General features: G+C 32.0%; 1 protein-coding gene across 1 annotated transcript; it reads right to left on the bottom strand.

Annotated features, from left to right (window-relative positions):
* Nucleotides 1-924: 924 nt before the first annotated feature.
* LOC112594759 lies at nucleotides 925-8,980 on the bottom strand. Its single transcript, XM_025339724.1, has 2 exons — nucleotides 8,676-8,980; nucleotides 925-2,151 (listed from the first exon to the last, which is right to left on the bottom strand). The coding sequence occupies exons 1-2, from the start codon at nucleotides 8,724-8,726 to the stop codon at nucleotides 1,501-1,503; spliced, it is 702 nt and encodes a 233-aa protein (XP_025195509.1). The 5' UTR covers nucleotides 8,727-8,980; the 3' UTR covers nucleotides 925-1,500.
* Between the last annotated feature and the right edge of the window lie 12,053 nt (nucleotides 8,981-21,033).

Raw genomic sequence — 21,033 nt, 5'->3', positions numbered from 1 at the left:
GCATATGTTGAGCCTTTTGAGGATAGATTTGACTGAATCATTGTGAAATACAGCGATACCTTTGGAGCATATATATTATATATATATATAGTAATAGACAATATATACATATCAACATATACAATATGTTAAAGATTTTGATGTTAAAATGTACCATTTAAATTTTATTTTAACAATAACTCAAGTTTATTGATGGCGTTACACTGTGTATTCGCGATATCCGTATAATCATTCGTCATTATTAGTATATTCAATTCAATTTTGTTTGCCATTTTACGCGGATCGAAGATTTCACAATCTATGTCATTTTAAATACAAACTTAAAAGATTTGTAAACCCGAACACTGATAAAGAAAAAAACGTTTATATTCAATTTTTCGAATGTAAAAGATCATTTAAAATGTGTGAATATTATAAAAAATGTCTGTATAAAAGTATGTAACAAATAACGATAATTATTATTTATTGAAATGGAAATCGAGCGCTATCAAGGTAAAATTATGTTTATAATTTATCGATAATACGTAGTTGGCCTAAGCCAAGAACAAAACTGTAAGCTTGCACAGTAATTCTAATTGATACTACTATAAAATATCTTCAACGGCGCAACTTTCATGGAGGAGTGTGTTTATGCTCTTTAAAGCTAGGTACGTATTGTCTTTTGCAGAATTTTTGAAAGATTTATACTAAAAACGTACTTATATTTTTATTTAATTTTACTGTTTTGGATATCAATCAATGCGGATTCTAATATCAGAGCTACATATATAGTCAACTTTTGATTTTCCGTCATTTTCACACAAGTCTGGGGGAGTGATGAGAGCAACATTTTCGCCCGATTTTCATTTTTTAACGAAAACATTGGATAAAGAAGAAGAAAACAATACATTTTCAGATTTTTCGTAATATAATGATAAGCAAAGCTTCTTATTGACATACACAGGTAATATGTTGTATGCACGTATATTTCGATCGAAACATAATGTTTATTGTTAGATAAATCTACATTTTTCCAAATTTCCATTCAGTCACAGTAAATTATAATATTATATGCATATAACGAGTGAGAGTATATCTTTTATACATACATCTTCATCACATTGTTGGCGGAAAATGGCACTAATAACGATTCGGACAATACGCGCGCTTAAATATTTATAATATAATTATTTTTATTATTATCATTATTATCATGTTCGAGTACGATGTTTGTTGTTGGTCTCCACTTTATCTGTATTGAAGCCGGCTGCGGTTGGCGACGACGATGATGGCGGCGGCGACGACAAGTATAATAGAACCTGACTAGAAATTTCGTTTAAAAAAAAAAAAAAAAAAATGATAGTTTCGAACGACAGCGAACCGACCTACACTACAATATTTTAATTCGTGATTATTTTACAGCAAAAATAAGTGTTCTATGAAGTGCAATCAACTGCAGTACCAGCCGAACATCATTCGGCTAGCCCGCGGCAGTTCACCGTCATCCGTCTGCGGTGCGATCTACCGCCTGAGCGCCAAGAACTTGGCCAGTGCTTCGTAGATGACTCGCGGGTTGATGCTGCTGTCGGCCGTGTACCGAACGCCTCTAGTGGTGCCGTCATGGTGGCTGACCACTCCGTACTCGCCCACGATGAACCCGTCCGGCGTCTCTTCCTCGACCCTGTACTTCCTGTAGTGTTTTCCGTCCACCACATAGCCACTCTTCCGGGTTTCCACCGCCTGAGTCGTGGTCGTGGTAGAGGTGGTGAAGCTGGTAATGGAGATGTCGGTATTGTCACTAGCCGTGGTGCTACTGACGTCGTAACTCCCGGGCACCGAAGTCGTCGGTGTCAGTTGCTGTTGCACGCCGTGCACGCGTCCGTCGCTCAGCACACTCACCGCTTCATCCACCTCGTAGTTCTGTTCCGGTTCCGCGTACACTCGTTCAGGTTCCACGAACATCCGCCCTGGTTCCCCGTAATCCGGTTCCTGTGATTCCTGCTGTAGCAGGCTCTGATCCGACGAGGGCGGCTGACCGTTGACGGCCACGGACGGATCATCGTACTCCGCATAAATCGAAGCAGCCGTTGCCGCCGGTCGCGTTGGTGACACTGAGGGTCTCTGCCACTGTTGCCGCCGGTGATGCCAAGGGCGGCTCGCGCAATGCGATACCTGTGGTACGACACGAATCAAACAATCGATTAAATTCCTGCGATGTATACTTAAAAATATCCAACAACTATATTAAAGTAGATTTTCACTATACACTCGTTTTACCATTAAAACCCTTTGTTCATTGTTGGTTGGTATGTATGGTAATGTTTTGGTATACAAGTGTGCTTACTGATTATTCGTTCTTATCACAAGACGAACTACGTTACTGTGCCATTGGTTTTAGTTCAACAATATCGCGAATAAGGTCGTAGACAATTGATAACGATGGAAATGATATAGGTAATCGATTATCATTTATCACATAGTTAGTAACCATTTAAACCCGAACCCATGTATTACCGATGTCAGCCAATAAAAAAATTGCACTCAGAGCAACTGTGAACATAATATTTACTGAACAAGTGAACGTGTGTAGTGGAAACCTAGTCCTACTCTTAACCCTTATATCGTGTGACGCGCAAAGACGATTGCCTTTACACTAGTGTTGTTAATAATTTAGTGAGCTGTGTTAAAATACCACTGTTTTTTTTTTTTTAATTAGCTGAACGTTTTGGTTACCTTTTTAATATACTGTGCTACCAGGTTTTACCGTACAGTTGATAAGTATTCATCTTGTCAACATGCGGTTATAGTGATTGAATGGTGGTTACCAATTATTTTTTATTACTACCCATAAATAGCATTTAAAATCACGGACCTTACATATTATATTTTAGTTAATGTTTAACGTTGTTCAATGTTATACTAGCTTACCTTTAGGCTTTAACCACGTTCTAAATTTGTTAACCAAAATAATGTGTTTAAATAATACAGTGTTACATCTATAAATTGTTCTATTTCGATTACTTGTATTATATATTAACTTACAGTCCGTGGTCAATTTCATAGCGCACCATAAACTCTTCAACATTGTATACGTACTTGAATTAAATAATAATTAAATATAATTTACGAGTTTTCGTGTTGTTTCCTGTGTTATGTATATAAATTGCTATCGTTGGTTTATGGATTTACGAAAATTTAGCTGAGTAATAACCATCAGGTAAGTACATATATCGTCTTCTTAATAATTATAAAACACTCTGATAACGCATACTCTCGTGTTTACATAAACAATTAGGTTGAATCTCATTAATGTGTTATAATGATATTGTAATTAAAATAAATTAGAGTATCGAAGTAAATTATATTTGCATGTAGATATACCTTGAAAAATATCAACAGCACCGATCTACGCTGAAATGAAAGTATATTCTGTAATTGCACCTATATTAACCGTATTCTAAGTAAACGTAATAAATAATTATACAGTGCACGGTGTGTAATTTAGTGGACACTACACAGCTCATTCAAGCTATGTCAATTAATTATTATTATTTTAGTCAAATAATACGTTTAATTAACGAAGAAATAAGAACCTAAGAATAACTTACTTTATTTTTAATAACTTTTCAAGATACAAAACCGGTAAACTAAACCAGGTCATTTGTTTAATTTAAATTTTTTTAACAATAATAGGGTAATTTGTCCACTAATAATAAAAGCATTAAAATGTATTTGAATGCGCTCGAGTCGTTAATATCACAATTATTGAGATTTTTAAAAGTATGATGGGGTACTTAGATCACCACGTCTTAATTATTTTTATACATACTGTATACACATAGATATAGTTACAAACAATAAGTTAACCAGAAACATATTAGAAGTATATTATAGGTCACTCGATTATTTTATACTATGATTTTACTTATATGATCTAGTTTAATGTCGGTAAAATGGTTGAGTCCGTTTTAGATTGACAATATTAATAGCGTTTCCTTTTTGATTCGTCCCGTTGTAAATAAACATAATATTAGGTATCTATACTATAATCGCTTCAATACAGTTCAACGTTAATTTGATGGGTACACAAAGCCGGCGTTGTCACCGATCGATTTCATAAAAGGGGTATCTATACTATTTTATTATAATCGTAAATCTCGGTGGACTAATTTCAACACTTTCTTTGGCCTAAATCCGACAAGTTGCAAAAATACGCTCAGAATTCAATTCGTCATCGTCCGGCTGTGTAGATGAGTCGAAATGCATTTTTGACTTTCTTAGCAGATTCATTTATAATTTCTATGCACGTATATTATCTAAATTACACCTGCCAATGGATGCAAAGTAAAAGAAAATTCTTCGTCCAATAATACAACGCTACGTCGCGTATTATAATTCCATTAAAATTATTTTACTCGAAATAAAAAATTTCGTGATGATATATAATATAATATTATTATATTATTATTATTACGTAAATCTGTGTATATTATTATCGGATTTGTTAATCGTCGTCTCGTCAATGCGTTTTCGACTAGGTCGTGGGTCATATACACAGATATATATGCATATATATCATAGGCGTTCTGCCAAGTACGCTTATGTGTATATGTACATTTCGCGGCCTTATTATTTCGAAAATAAACAACCGGTTGCCGAATACTGATCGCGCTTGATGCCCCGTAGCTATATATAATAATAATATATAGGCGATAATAACATTATATAGGTGATTCGTCCGTGGCTGCAGTGTCGAACACTGTTAAAGAAAACAATTTGGACTTATTAGTTATAATAGCCAGGGCAGATAGTAGTGATTATAGCAAGTATATAATATCGTATTATATGTATAATAGATATAGTATTATTCTTACACATACATACGCGCGCGCGCGCTATAATAGCTGGCAACAGTATATATTAGTTACATATATGTATACAGAGAAAGATACATACATTTAATATACGCAGACTCGAATGTGCACGTGCTGTACCTGTCTGCTACATGAAAAAACATATATCGTTCCGAAAGCCATAATTAAAAACGTTTGTAATTTATGATTCAAAATGCGCTTATGATATTATATTGTCGCAATGTCTAGGACTCCATCTATATTCTTACACTATGTTACATTACACGTGTTGACGGCCTTGAACACTGTTAGCCGAATGCCCTTTTTCGCGTGCACACGCACATACATATTATAAACCAACGCACTTATCGGAATGCTTAAAATATTTCGTGGTTAAACACGGCACAACTACCCCAATAGGATTTACTAAACGACGTTCTTCATGAACACCTCTTAGACCGTACTTTATTCGTGACTACAGCGCAATCTTAGTTAGAAGTGTCTTGAACTGTTAATTAATTCGTCACATTAATAAGATATCGAAATGTTTTTGATATTCATGATAACATTCAGGTAAAATTTTTAAAATTCTATAACAACCGCCAAACCTTTACCTATATCGGTAACTATCAGAATTGGTTAATAGCTAATAACAATTTCAATACCTATACTATTATATTCCACTTGTACCTATCTATTTATTTGAAATCAATAATTACAACGAATGGACAGATCAATATTTTTTTCTTCATATATCCAAAAATAATTTTAAAAGATAAACGGATAAATTGCTTATAAGTTTGTTTCAAAGAAAAATATAATTATGTTTTTTCATGGATAAATATAGATGTATAAGTATAACTTACAATATTTACTGCAGAGGAATTAACGCATCAATAAGTTGCATGGTGTGATGTCTAAAGATTAAAGAAAAATACATTGTTTGTATTTATAATTATATATATGCCAACCCCTATGGTATATTACATTTCGCAAATCTTGGCAAGCTCTTCTAGCCTATGTTAATTTTCTATAATACAATAATAATATGAATGCGCATATCACATATATTATTTGTACATCAACTATTAAATATTAATGTAAGTATATGCTGATGATCAATAGAAAGCTGTAATTCCATAGTAAATATATATTATTATATTATCATCATAAATTTGTTACCCAAGATGAACATACGCTTATTAATTTTTAAAAATCAAAAAATATGTTCAACTAATTATTAAACGGACCGTAAATATACTCGTATATCATAATATAATAACTAACATACGTACTCCTATTTATAATTTATAATATAATGAAGTTTATAATTTTACATGTAATAAAATACACAACATACTGAATTAACGTCTTACGATGTGTTCAAAAACATTATATTCAATCGTTTCGACATAAAAGCGTGTTTGTATACTATAGTACAATTTAATGCAAATATATTTTTATAACAATCATCAATCACATTTTATAATTACAATTTTTAGTCTCAAGAATTTATATCGAGTTCGTATTTTAGAACATGATGTAACGATTTATTTAAAATATAAAACGCTTTTCATTGTTTCAGGATTTTAAAAGTACTCGTAACAAACTCTATTATTCAAAAAATAATATTTTTTTTTTAGTATATTTTTTATTTAGTTTCATTTTCTTAAAAAAATATTGTTTTTAGAACAATTAATTATACATATTATATTATATGAATATAAATATTTAATTTTAATATTTTTTTTATTTATAAACATTTAAATTTTTGAATTAAATCTGAGATGGGAAAGATATATTATAAAAATGTATAGTATTCAATTATTGTGCTCGTCAAAATAATAAACTCCTCATGAAGTTGAATATTATTACAATAAATTTTAATATTTAGTAAATAAAATATAATCCGTAAATTTGTTTTACAAGTATGTGGGTGCCAAATTTTATATTTAGATTATAATAAACATGCATGGAAAAATAATTTATTACCTATTGGTGGTAATCTTCGACTTCAAAGGACTAAGTTTTAGTTAGACAAAACTCAAAAGTAATACCTAAAATACGCAAAAATGAAAAACTATTTTTTAATAATTTTTTTAATCTTAGTTTTTTTGATATATGAATTATTTTTTATTTATAACTGTTTAATGTATAATTTTTTAACTTATGCCTATGCATACAATTACATAAAATCGGTGAAACCAAATGCTCAAATCGTCTATTTTTTTCGAAAGACCAAAAGCCCAAATTAATTTTGCGCTTTTGTACTTAGTATTTAATAGAGGGATAAAAGTGCAAAAATAAATATTGTACCCGTTACACTGTATTCACTGTAAGTTTCAAAATTCAAAAATACATCAACAGTGATCAAGTTCAGTTGAAGTTTGGTATTTCGTAATAAATTACGGAGAAGATTAATAAACATTTGAAATAACTTTATAATATATAATATACAGAACAAACTTATTTCTAACTTATAAAAAATACACTTTATTTTTATAAAATTAATTTGCATTTATGGTTTGTTAAAAAGGTATATTTTTTAAGCTTAAAGAATACCTACCTATTTATTTTTGCACTTTTGGGTTGCGTTTGGGTCATATTTTGTGCTTATGGGCTACAGCTCGTAAAATGCATGGCATCCATTACTGAGCATAGTTCATGTTATTAATACCATTTTATCAATCATCAAATGTAAAACCCTTTGGTGAGCGGGGTACCGTCGGTTGTACCACCATCGTCAATATAATATAATATACGAAACGATTCATCTATTGATTATATACAGTTATAAAAAAGAACTTGGTTAACTTAATGTTTATCATTTATAATGCGAATACGACATTGTGAAAAAAAAAAACATAAAATGTATTACGGAAAAGGGTGGGCAGCGAAAAGTTGTTATTTCGCACATAATTTACGAGGTATAAAGAACGCGAAACGACGCGAATATAACATGTTAAAATTGTAATACTACAATATAATTATTGATCATTTGATTATTGACTATGGTATTGTTTGGGTCGTTAAACCATATTATGGTCACACGCGACAAACAGTGCACTACACAATAATATGTAACTCACCTACGTATAACCGGATTCCGGAGGAGCTTAATATCGTGTGATACCTACATACAAAATATTATAATACACAAAGTATTGTGTTTATTAGCTGTGGCCGTGCAGTCGAATTATGTGTGAGAGATACGTGCGAGGCTACCTAATATGGCTGCGGCAACAGATTTTCTGGTGGTAAAACATATAATATATAGTTAGGTAAGTACAAGACAACTAAGATATTGATAAGCAACCGTTTGACCGAATTTAGAACTTTGGCAAAAGCGGCGTAAAAACGTTTTGCGGGAAAATATATTGTTATACACATGTTTTCGCGCGTATATACTGTCTCACGGGAGCAACCCTACCTACACCGAGAATACCATTACATCATCGTTGTTGACGCGTGTATGTTTCCGGAAGCATTTTTTCGTCTACTAAAACGTAAATGCTTCCGATTATTTTACAACACTAAAAAAGAAGTACAGCTAATAAGTATATGTATAGTATGAAAAAATTATTTTTATTGTTCGTCAATACTTGGTAATGTTGGAAATCACAAAAGTTATTGAAGTCATGTTCGATATTACTAGGTTTGGTTAAGAGTTAAGTTCTCATTGAGTTATTTCTTGTTAAGTGTCACCGACAACAAATTTAAAAATAAATCTTTGTGGACAATACAAAGTCTGTCGGACCGGCGATGGTAAGTATTATTATTTATTATAATAAATTACGATTTACAAACGATAGGCTTGAGTGGTTATTCTATATGTATACTGACCAAGAGGGTTAGGAGGACGGTGACAGTGGCGAAGAGCGCAGTGCCGCGCATATCTCGTCTCTTCACGGTGTCGTCGCGACGTGCCGGCTGCAGCTGTGGTCCTGGCGTCTGCGCATGGTCGGACGTCGCGGGTTACACTGGCCGCGACGAAGTCGACGCGCTCGACGACGACGGTGACGGCGACGGTGGTGGTGGCCGTGCGCGCGCGCGCTCGCGATAAGTGCACGCCGCGCCGAACCGTCGCTGAAGGATGGCCGCGGGGCGAGAAAACGGGGAAAAAAGAAAAAAAGTAACGAAAACAAAAACGGGACGTTGTCGCGATGACGTCGTACCGGCCGGTGTCGGCGATGGGTGGTGGCGGTGATTGCGTCGGGCGGCGACTGGAGGCGATGGTAGTAGACCGAGACCTTGATATGAGCGTGATACGGTAGTGGGCAGCGCGGGGGTGAGACTTTGCCGCCTAGCGTAATATTATTATTATTGGTGAAAAAAAAATAAAATAGGTATTCATAGAACAACGCGTTTCATAAACTATTTGATTTATCGTTGTGTCTATGAATTTTATTTATTATGTTTGTGCTGCAGAGACGGAATTCCGCGGTCTGGCGCCTCGGCGACCTGAGCGACGCGTATAATAAGTACGCTAACATAGCTGTCGCGCGCGCACGATAGTATGACGCCAATGTGTCATTTTTGATGTTATAAGCCGCCGCCGGCGCCGCGGGCCGTCTTCCGCCGTGTGACCACGAAATACAAAAATAGTATTATCCGCGCCCGTATACCGATGCGTCGTACAGTTCTGCTACCGATGCGCCATATACGATAGTATAAACATACCGGGTACGACTACCGCGGGCGCGGGTCACTCGCGACGCCTCCCGCGGTGACTGGATTTTCCAACGGCGGCGGCGGCGGCGGCGGCGGCGGCGGCGATCTCGGTGACATCTGCACCAACACGTCCGATCGCGTTATTCCTACTCCGCCTCCTCCACTACCGCCGCCGCCACTGCCTCCACGATATCACTCGGAGTATGTGTTACGTGTGCGTGTGCATATTTTATTAACCGTTGCTCCGGCGGCGGCGGTGGCGGTGGCCGTCGGCAAATTCCGATCTTATTACAATAATATAATATTATATTATATCTGGCCGCGGCCGTTTGGAGACATCGCTGCTGCTGCAGCCGAGATACGCGCCGACCGCATTATTAATAGAAGTATATTATATACCTACATAAATATTTTTTTCTATCGTATCTTGACCTCTTTGGAGGAATGTTTTTTTTCGTTTCGAAAATATTTACTCGACGACGACGTCCTTCGCGCGGTACACTTTTCACACACATATTCGTATGTATGTATTTTATTGTGACGTGTAGTGTTATTAGTGCGCATAGGTAAACATTCAAATCTACAATATCGTAATAACGCATAGCATAAAATCTAAAACGTTTTATAATTTATAGGCGCCTCCTCTATTTCCACGATTTCCGAAAACGTACGCGGATTTGATAAAAAGTCATACTCAAATAAGCTGCTAGTATTTGGTAACAATTACTTTAAGATTATAGATTAACGTAAAATATTGAATTGACTCATCTTAGCGAAAAGCCCGCGGGTCACGGTATATTATAATCTATATATACTACCTACCTACCTTGTGCTCTCAGTTGTAGCTATTGCAAGCACGTCGTTTTGTTCGCTTAGCCGTGTTTGGTGTTTGCGCTACGTTGTAATAATACCTATACCAATGCGTTTTATCGAGCTATTTTTTTTTCCGTTGCAATCAACATAATGATCCGTGTCCGGATCGTATAATTATCGTCGTCGAGTGCGGATCTGACAGATCCGGGGAATGGCTGCTTATAACAGCAATACAATTACATACTAAAAGGAATAGGAAAAAAAAACATTTAAAATTGTTTTTAAACTGGATAATAATTCAGCGTATATATAATATTCGTATAAGTATAATATAATATGTATGTACACAAATAGTATGGCAGAATTTACTTTCCTACTTACTACACACGTAAAAACGTATAAAATTAAGATCACGTAGATATCACTTATATCTTACAAGTTATAGTACGAACTTATGTAGACTATAATATAATATTACATATTCATATACAATAACAGACTTATCAGCCGTTATCACAAGACGAGAGCAAAATAATTTTATAATTGATGTTAAAATTGTCTGTTGTGTGATGTATAGATAAATATATCGTAATATTTAAATTACATTAATATAAAAACTATTGAGTATTTTACAATTATACACCGCAAACCGTTTAAATTAGTATGATACACCAGCTACTCTAGAGTCGATACAATTTAAAAACCACGTACTTAAGAATTAAATGTCTATTTTTTTTTTATCAAAAAAACGATCTTAATATGTAAGTAAACATTTTATATTGTTGTAATTCACTGATGTTAATATTTAGGTTATGAATTATGTAGTACCCTAAAACTACCCGAAGGTCATTTAACTCGTCCAAGAAAAATTTTTTATTTTTAGTTCATAATAATTAAATTTCTATATTCTTACTATAATTGATATGTATATATTATGATAAAGTTGAATATTACTCTTTATAATGATTTTTTTCCATCATTTGCGTGAACATAATTTGTTAAAAAATACCATGACTATTTTGAGACAAAAAAAAATCGTATAGGGTTTCTTTCTTTGAGTTATATTTATCTGCGCATATCCCGAGGCTCTATTTTTTATAATCTTTGCACGCCAACGTGTATAATTTTTATATACAACATATTATGAATATTTTTTGTGACCAATCGATTTATAACGTTTTTTTGTAACATATCCAAATGATCTTAATTAATCATAATATATCCAATAAAATCTATTCGGTTAAATTATGGGTATTTATGAATCATATAAATAATTTTTTTATAAAAAAAAAAAAAAAAATAGAAAATAATACGAGTATAATTAAGCCGTTATTGTTTATTATGAATTATGATATAATAAACTCTACAATTTCGTTAAAAAATTATGTAAATTTTAGATTTTAATGCAAACTGCAGGTACGATTATAAATTCGGTGTGGGAGTATAATACATTATTAAGAGTTGTGAATGTTGTGATGATTATTATTTAAACAGCGCAAGCTATAGTGAATAACAATAAAATGCTACTATATGTTGAAAATAAGCACAACCTAATCAAAACCATATAACATTATATTATAAGTTATAACTAGAGCACGGATTTTTATGCACAAAAAGGTATCGAAGTATGCCATATAATATGCAGTAAAAATCATAAAAATATGCAATAAATATGCAAGAAAATTTTTTTTATTTATATACAATTTACAAATTAAACAACTTAAGATAATTAATTACTTAAATAAACTAAGTATATACAAAATTTTTATTTTAATATGTAATATATTTCGAATTTTGTAAAAATATATAGAAATGTACTAATAAAATTTCACCATTAGATTCAAATTCATATGACTTGTGAAGATAACTGAAAAAAATCTAAAAAAATGAAAAATAAAATAATACTTGGTTGCATATAAATCTGCGTTATGGTTATAATTTAATGTCAACAAAATTATTTTTAATATTTCTACTTGACAAAATGTTATTTTACATAATTTTTTTTTTTTATTTTTGCTTTAATATGCAATATATTTCGAATTTTGTAGAAATATGCAAAAATATGCAATAATCATTAAATATGCAGAAATATGCAAAAAAAAAAATCACCATTAAATTCAAATTGTTATGATTCGTGAAGATAACTGACAAGAATCCAAAAAAGTAAAAGTGAAAAAAATATACAATTACATAGAAATCCGCATTCTAGTTATAACTTGTAATATAATATTATATGGTCTTGATTAGGTTGTACTTATTTTCAACGTATAGTAGCATATTTTATTGTTATTCATTATAGCTTACATACTAGATAATTCTATTATCTAACAACACTCATTGTTTCAAAATCTATTATATTTTTGAAAATATATTTTTTAAGCTTCTAGTCAAAATAAAGTAACATATTCTTAAAAAATTATTTTTTCTATCATTATAACTAATAACATTTTTTTATTTTTTTAAACTTTTTTGAGTGATAATATACATTTTAAATTTCATATTCAAAGGTAGACTATTTTTGAGAGTATTTAAATTCATGAAAATCTAAATTCGCACAAGTAGTTAATGAGTTAAAACTGTTATAAGTATTTAAAGTTTAAGTAATCGGAGTAGTAGACTAATCTTTTTTGAGGTATCCCCACATAACTTCACTCCGTTTACCTAAACTTTAAATACATATAACTCATAAACTACTTGTCCGAATTTCGATTTTAATGTATTGAAATATTCCAAAAAAATATTTTGCTTCAGAATATGAAATTAAAAATGTATGTTATCATTCAAAAAAGTAAAAATTTAAATAAGTATAAAAAATATTTAAAAAATTGTTTCATTTTAACTGTAAATTATGTAAATAAATTATTTTCAAAAACATTAATACGTTTTAAAATAATGAGTATTGTTCGATGAAATAATCATCCTGTTATAACAAGAGCGCTTATGGAGTTCATTTGATATACATTTCGTATGATGCGTATACCCTTTAGGAGTTTGCCCCTCATCGCACGTTTCCATAACCACTCCGATTTACAACAGTATAAATGTTTATAAATAAAAACACACATTATAACCATTATACATTAACAATATTATATACGAGTACTACAGTAAATAAATTTATCCAAATATTCAAATTTACATTCTCGGCGAATAAGTATAATCCTATAATATATTAATATCAATCAAATATTTTCGTGGAGTTTTTGGATTTTTATCTATGGTTCAGATAATGTAAATGAATTATAGAAACAGGGAATAATATCTAGACTGATAACTGATCAGTGATTACTGTCGAAAATAGTTCCCCACACGCCCATTCGATTTTCGCCCACATATAATATCATAATATCATATGATGGCATGCGTAAATCTATTTCACAAACATCGTATATAACGTGTTTAATTGTTTATGTATACATTATAGGTACTTATATATAATATTATGCGTTTTCCGTGTTCACTTCGCGCAGACGCGATAGTATATACCGAATATTTGTAACATGCGTGAACTCGCATTTAGGAATGCGACAATGTGGGTCTCCGTCGTCCCGCACCTACATCGGTATTATATATTTCGGCTGGAATGTCCCGGAGTCTGTGAATTTTTTTTGTTTGTTTTTATGTAACCATGAATTTATGATTTTCATGTTTCTTCATTGTATATATACGCGTCGGCGACATCCAAGCCGTACAACTGTTAATCCTCGGTTTGCGGATCACACGTCCGATATATATATATATATACATTATGTACGTATAATAATATGTATATTATGTATACACAATTGTACACTCTTTTTCGAATAAATTTTTGTTGTACACGTATAACGCGTAAACACCAAAACGCGTTATAATGTAGTGGTATACTCAAATAGGTACGCGTCTTTTTAATAAATCCGCAGACATATAAAAAAAAAAAAATACCGTAGACAATGAAATATTGCAATAATATCACATATTGTACTTAATAATATTAAAGTATCCCCGCGGTATTGGTGAATTATAAAACCCCTTACGAGAAACCATTAATTTTATACTTAAAATTTGGTAAATCGTTTGACCTTCTTTTTTTTTGTTCGTTACTCTCATGAATTTATTTTTAGACGATTACAACACACGCAAAAATGTATTAGTAAGTAAATATTTTGTTACTAGGTTTTCGTTTTAAAAGTGTATAATTTTTATAATTTGTTAAAAGTGTTAGAGTCAAATTAAATCATATTTTAAGAAATTTTTACTAGGGGGTACTATCACTAGAAAACATTAGGACTAGCTCAAATACTTACTTTAGGCTTGGGTTTTCATCAGGGGAGACAGTTGATAATCTTTTTATATTGCTCTTTATATTTTATAATTTATAGTAAAATTTACATCCCACCCTTGTCAGTTATATCTTTTTATATCGTATTCTCTACTTGTGGCATGGAGTACAAGGCACATTCCAGGGACGTATTTAAAAATGTCTTATGGGGAGGGCACAAACAAAAAGTTCAAAATTCAAATTAGCGTAATGGGGCGTTAGAGATATGAAATATCTCATATTTTTCATCTCAATAAATATTATCATTATTCATATTATTCATAACCAAATAATCAGAGAACGTAAAGAGGTTAATACTATCAATAATAAAAAAAAAAGGTATAAAATACGGAGAATGGGGGGGGGTCAAGTGCCCTATGGGCCCCACCCTTAAATACGCCCCTGGCACATTTATTAAACACTAGGTGGCACTTGTGCTACTTACTTAATATGTTTGCTCTGAGTCAGATCACTAAAATTCTTCTTCGATCCGATAACTATTATAACTTATAAGTTTCTTTTTAAATAATCTACCTACAGTTATATAAATTTAATATGTTTTAATATAATTATAAATTAATATCTCTATATACATATTATAAATCATTTTGATCAAATTATGATTACATTCCACACACACACGTGTTCTCGGTTAATTTTTTCGATTTTTTAAATGAATAATTTATTTAAATGTTCATACCATTTGTATAGTATCTATTTTTTTTATAAATATAGTTTAGTAACTTACAAGTACTTTAAACTTATAAATATTATATAATTATTGTCAAATACAAAAGTTAAGTTAAAAAAATATGATGCTATACATATATTAAATTTTAACTTATGAACTACAGTTCTTTAGATTCGTAAAATAATATTTGCAAACCATATCATAGCCATATAGGTTGCATAAAATACTAAATAGTTATTGTTTATTAATAGTAAGTGCAATAAAAAATGGCAATAAGAAATATTTTCCCAAAAAGAATTTGGTATATAATATAATATATTATTGTGAAATAAAATAATCATAAGTCTAAAACGGAATTTCTCTTGATCATTTGCCATTTCAATTTAGTTACCTATAATATCAAATTATAAATAGGTAAATACCACTTATTATAGTAAAGTGTATGTTTTCCCTGTGGTTATTTGGTTATATGACCACTATATTCTGTTATGAGACATGAATCATTATTTAAAACGGAATTTAAAAAAAACAATTTGTTCAAATTATAATTAATTGTATAAAAACAGGCTCAGAGCCACGGGGAATAAAATCCATGTTGTAATATACGAGCAATACCTATTACAGAGATACCTATTACACGTTATTATAGATTCCTACTTTTTGTTTCCTTATAAATTAATAAAATAATATTAATTGATATGTATCATATACGCGTCTTTTACACAACATATACCATATATTAAAATTATAATTATACATGACGTGAACATTTTTTATATTGTTCTTTTTAAAATGTTTAATCTGCTCTTTAAAATGTTAGGTCTGAAACTTAGACAAAACCTGATTTCAAATTTTAGATTATACTAAAAAAAAAAATGATTTATTACATCGATAAAATCATATATATAAACATCGATAATTTAATTGTCATTAGTTTATACGTCTATGTTCTGTGTATACTCGTATCATATTATTATTTATTATGTAGCATAATCAACAACTCAAAACAAACATACGAAAATGATAAATTCCTTTAACTACACGACAATACGAACGTTTCAATTATATTATCTCGAATCCGCCCTGATGCGCAGTAAATTTATGTACCTACCAGCTATTCAGATTTCGGATTGAAAAAAAATTCAAATAATAAGTAATCACACTCAATAACATAATATATTTATGCACGCCATAAATTCGTAGTCATATTTCTTATAACAATATGGTAACTATTGGCAGAAATTACATATTATTATACGGGTACTCACCAGTAGGTACTATTCATGCACGAACCTAAAATAAAACAATTATTCAATTAATCGTAAATCGTAACTATCGTACGAAGAGATTTTATTTTAAAACTGTTTTTACATATACTTAAAAACATACGATATGATAAAGTTTGTAACATTTGAACAATAATACACAAACAAGCGATGCATCGATAAAATTATTTTTCCGTTATTGTAAATCATCAGACAAACATTCCCAATTGAATACAATTCCTAATCCCATTAACCCTTCTTTTATACTTTTCTCTGCTATTATATTTTAAATATATAATTTTTACAACTATTTGAATTCACCGTATATGTATACTTAGTATACAAAAGAAGCAATAATAATAATATATGCCAACAATCAATTTAATATAATACAAAGTACCTACTGGCTACTGCCTACCTATTATTCCGGTACTTTTTCTATCTGTACCTACCTACATGCTTGGCTGCAGCGGAAATTCTAATTTAATGGTGTCTTTCACGGGAACACGATTTGAGATGTGAGATGGACGATTCCAGATTATTTTAGTCGAAAATGCACCCTTTTCTTGTGCGCGATCGAAAATCAGAATACAATAACAATAAATATAATGTTATCTACCTACGCGATGTGTGGCGACGCTATTAAGGTATATGTGTGTAGCCACAAGCCAGGTACGGTTGAAAACTAAAATATAAAAATTGATGTCTAGTGATAAATGAGGTGATAATAATGTTCTATTATATTATAATAATAGCCGGTGTGAGTGGCGAGAGTGCTCTTCCGGGAAGCGCGCCTGCATTGAATACCACCCTGCAGTACTGGTCACTAAATGCGCACCATCACACATACACATTACCATAAAAGAAAATCTTTCTTTTAATCCTTTCCCTGCATTATTATTATATGCCAGTAACCAGTAATCATACAAGGCCATACAATTGAATATCAATATGTAGGTATCTTCATAAATAATATTAATAAAATAAATGTATTATAAACATTATTTTTAATTAACATATAATCATAAATTATAATATCAATAGTTAGGTATATCTAAATAGTGGATTATTAGGCTCATAACAACTTAAATTATGATGCTTATATGCTCTACAAAACCTATAAAATACTTTCATAAAATTCCTTTTTAAGTGTACATCACAGTTCGAGAGGATTATAAATAACCAAACTTACCAATTTAATTATCTGTAAACTATCAATATAAACAATAAATCTCAATATTTATAAAATGTGCTATTAAACGATCTCAATTATTTATTTATTTTTAATACAAATTGTTTTTATTATGAAAAAAATCGCTGATTGTGAAATTAATATATAGACAATATATAAATAGAGTAGGTAATATATTTTAGAGTATAAAAAATAAGCTAGGTCTCTAATCCTTAAAATATGCTTGAATATGTAAAATAAATTTGTTTTACGGATTCTATAATCAACAAATTGTCGAAATTGTTCACACTCATTAAGCAGGTATTCAGAAAAAAGTTTTAGAAATAAAAATCTAGTAAAAAACCCGGCTGACTGTCTTGATAAAAATGTAAATAAATGTACATACTTAAACATTTATTTAAAAATTCAAATGGAGATGACGCATGTGTATATTGAATATTAATCGCTTTTTTAATAATTATCGGCTTAAGTTCTATCTATTAGCTTGTAAACAACCAAAACCAAAACAGACGTTGATTTAACCAGGCGTGGATTTAAGAATAAAAAGGACTTCGTGATTGTATGAATACAATTGAACGATTAAGTAGACAAAATATGTGTTTTTCTAACACCTTTGCGACATATAAACGAACGTGCAGTGGACTACTCAGTTGACGTTTTGGTACAGTGTGCTACAGTTCAACGCGAACTTACGAGTCCCGATTGTCGTTTTACTGTACGGCTACGGAGGATCTGCTGCACTCACGGTGGCGCGCGTGATGCTACGGCGTCGATATACGACCGGGCAAACAGATATCTGTGTACCTATAGAGAAAAATAAAAAAAACAAATACCTCTAGAGGCGACAAACGTCGATGATAACAATCGCGTCCGCGTCTGCAGGACGTTTCATATACATGTATACGGCACCCGGTACTTATATAATTGCAATTTTTTTCTTCTTCTCCACCAACGACGACCGGCGCGTTTAAGACTCCGTCTACGTACACTGCAGGTGCCTATATTATTATACTTGTATAATATACGCGTAGAATATGCGTGTGTGTGTGTATATATATATATATACATACACAATACGATGTCCGGGGTAACGGACCCGAGTACACGCGGGAATTTCAAACATTTCTTCTCCTTTCTGCGGTCACAGCACGCGCGCGTATACGGTAAGTTATTGCGATCATTTTTCTCTCCTTCTCCTCGCCGCGTGTCTTTACCGTTCATATCGTCTATCTTGATCTTCTCCTCGCGATCTCGTATTATATACACCCTCCCTTCACCCAGCTGCTGCCGCCACCACCCCCGCGGACTATCCCACGACCGCGCGAAGACGGTATCACGTTTTTATTTATACCGTATACATGACGTGTGTGTATGTATGTATGTGTGTATAATATGTATAGTTTTCGATGCAGCAACACTATACACTTGCGCAAATCACCCGTTAATAACGATCGCTAAAAATAAACGCCGGTTAGCAGTGAGAAGGCGCGCGGAACGTGCAGCAGCCGAAGGAAAAAAATCGCGTGATAAATCCAAATTCTTTTGAACGAGAAATAGAATATTTTCCTGCAGCAGCAATAAGTACGCTGCACTAAGAGGGGGGGGGGGGGTTAATCGCGACAATTATAATCCAGGATGTTCCGCTCCTACATAAATCTATAAATTGTTATACATACATTATTACCTATACGTACCCCAGCCCCAACAGTGTTTAAAAATGTTTTTTCGAACTGAAAAAATTTCGCGAGTGATCGTATAATTCATATAAATAACGTAAAGGCACTAAATATTTGAATAACAAAAAATTGTGCATACATTTTTATTTTTAGGATTGCTGAAGAAACGTTTCAACACTAGCCGCTAACACTAATTTTAGAATTCCTTTCAATTTTCCTTCGTATAAATGTATACAAACTTCAAGTCTTACGTCTATAGTTGTGTGTAAAAATTTAAAAAATTTCTAATAATTGGGTAGCCTCTCCTCCTCAAACTGGGCAAATACACGTCGTATATGTGCACTGTGATACTATATGCCATATGGAAACGTCCACACGCCGATCAATTGATTTTTCCCCTATATACCGACAGGCGACAGTCCATTATACTATACTGCACAGAGTGTCGGATTCAGCGGGGAAGGAGGGCGATCCCTCCACCATAAGCTAGTTGATAACCATTTTTTTTGTATTTGCTTATTTGATTTTATAGTAAAACTTACAAGTTTGGTATTAGAAATTAGAAGCGTAGGGGAGGGGTTAGGTTATCTAATGATCTTTTTTTTTTTTGTTTTTTCCATTTTATAGTAAAACTTACACGTATATAAATTATTTTTAAACCCGCCCCCCCCCCCCCCCCCCCGTTATCTTGGGCTGAATCCGCCTATGACTGCACATACAGTAATATGCCAACATACCTACGACCAAAAAAATAAACAATATTTATTTATTTGCACATTTTAGAGTTTAGATATTATATGCAAATATTATATGACCGCTCGAAAACGTTGAAAATATACCTATATCATATAATTATTGTCGTACGTATTTTTGCGCACTCAGCAACGAAAAAAATCGCAACTCACCGCCATCGGTGTATTATACATACTATAGCGTCAACCGTTGTAATATAATGCGTGCGTCAATATAGGCTGCAGGCTCGAAAAATCATTTTTACGACGATATTCAAGTAATAGATCATGCGATGATGGTCGGCGGACATCGCAGTACTACTACTCGACTACCCAATTTACCTATGCGTCATTATTTACAATATATAATAATATGCCAGTGTACCGTATAATATTAATCTCGCGACGTGGTGAACGTGACCGACGCACATCTCAGTATAATATAGGTATACCGATCAAGTGCGCTTATATTTAAGGCGTATTATTACAATATTATTCACGATAATAATTTGTTATGTATGTAAATATATGCGCACATGTACCTAACCTATACGATGTACCGGTACGGTATGTGTATGTTGTGCGTATACGTGTGGAAACCGTTTAACCGCGTCGAATCACACCTGTACAAAAAACGTCGACTTCCGTGACACGTCTATTGTCTCATTTATGTATAATAATAATATATTGGCATATAATATTATATTATGTAGGTATAATAGTAAATAGACAATTTACATTCAAATTTTCGTCCGTTTCTTTCTTGTTTGCTAATTCATAGATTATATTTGTTTTGTAGAATCATGTTTCGTGTTATTGTGATCGATTTAATACATTATTATGCACTGCAAAACGTATTACC

This window comes from Melanaphis sacchari, unplaced genomic scaffold (genome assembly GCF_002803265.2).
Source record: "Melanaphis sacchari strain LSU unplaced genomic scaffold, SCAv2.0 Contig23_pilon_pilon, whole genome shotgun sequence".
In the NCBI taxonomy this organism is placed as follows: domain Eukaryota; kingdom Metazoa; phylum Arthropoda; class Insecta; order Hemiptera; family Aphididae; genus Melanaphis; species Melanaphis sacchari.
Note: the sequence above shows the minus strand (reverse complement) of the source record. Positions and strands in the feature narration are given on the sequence as shown.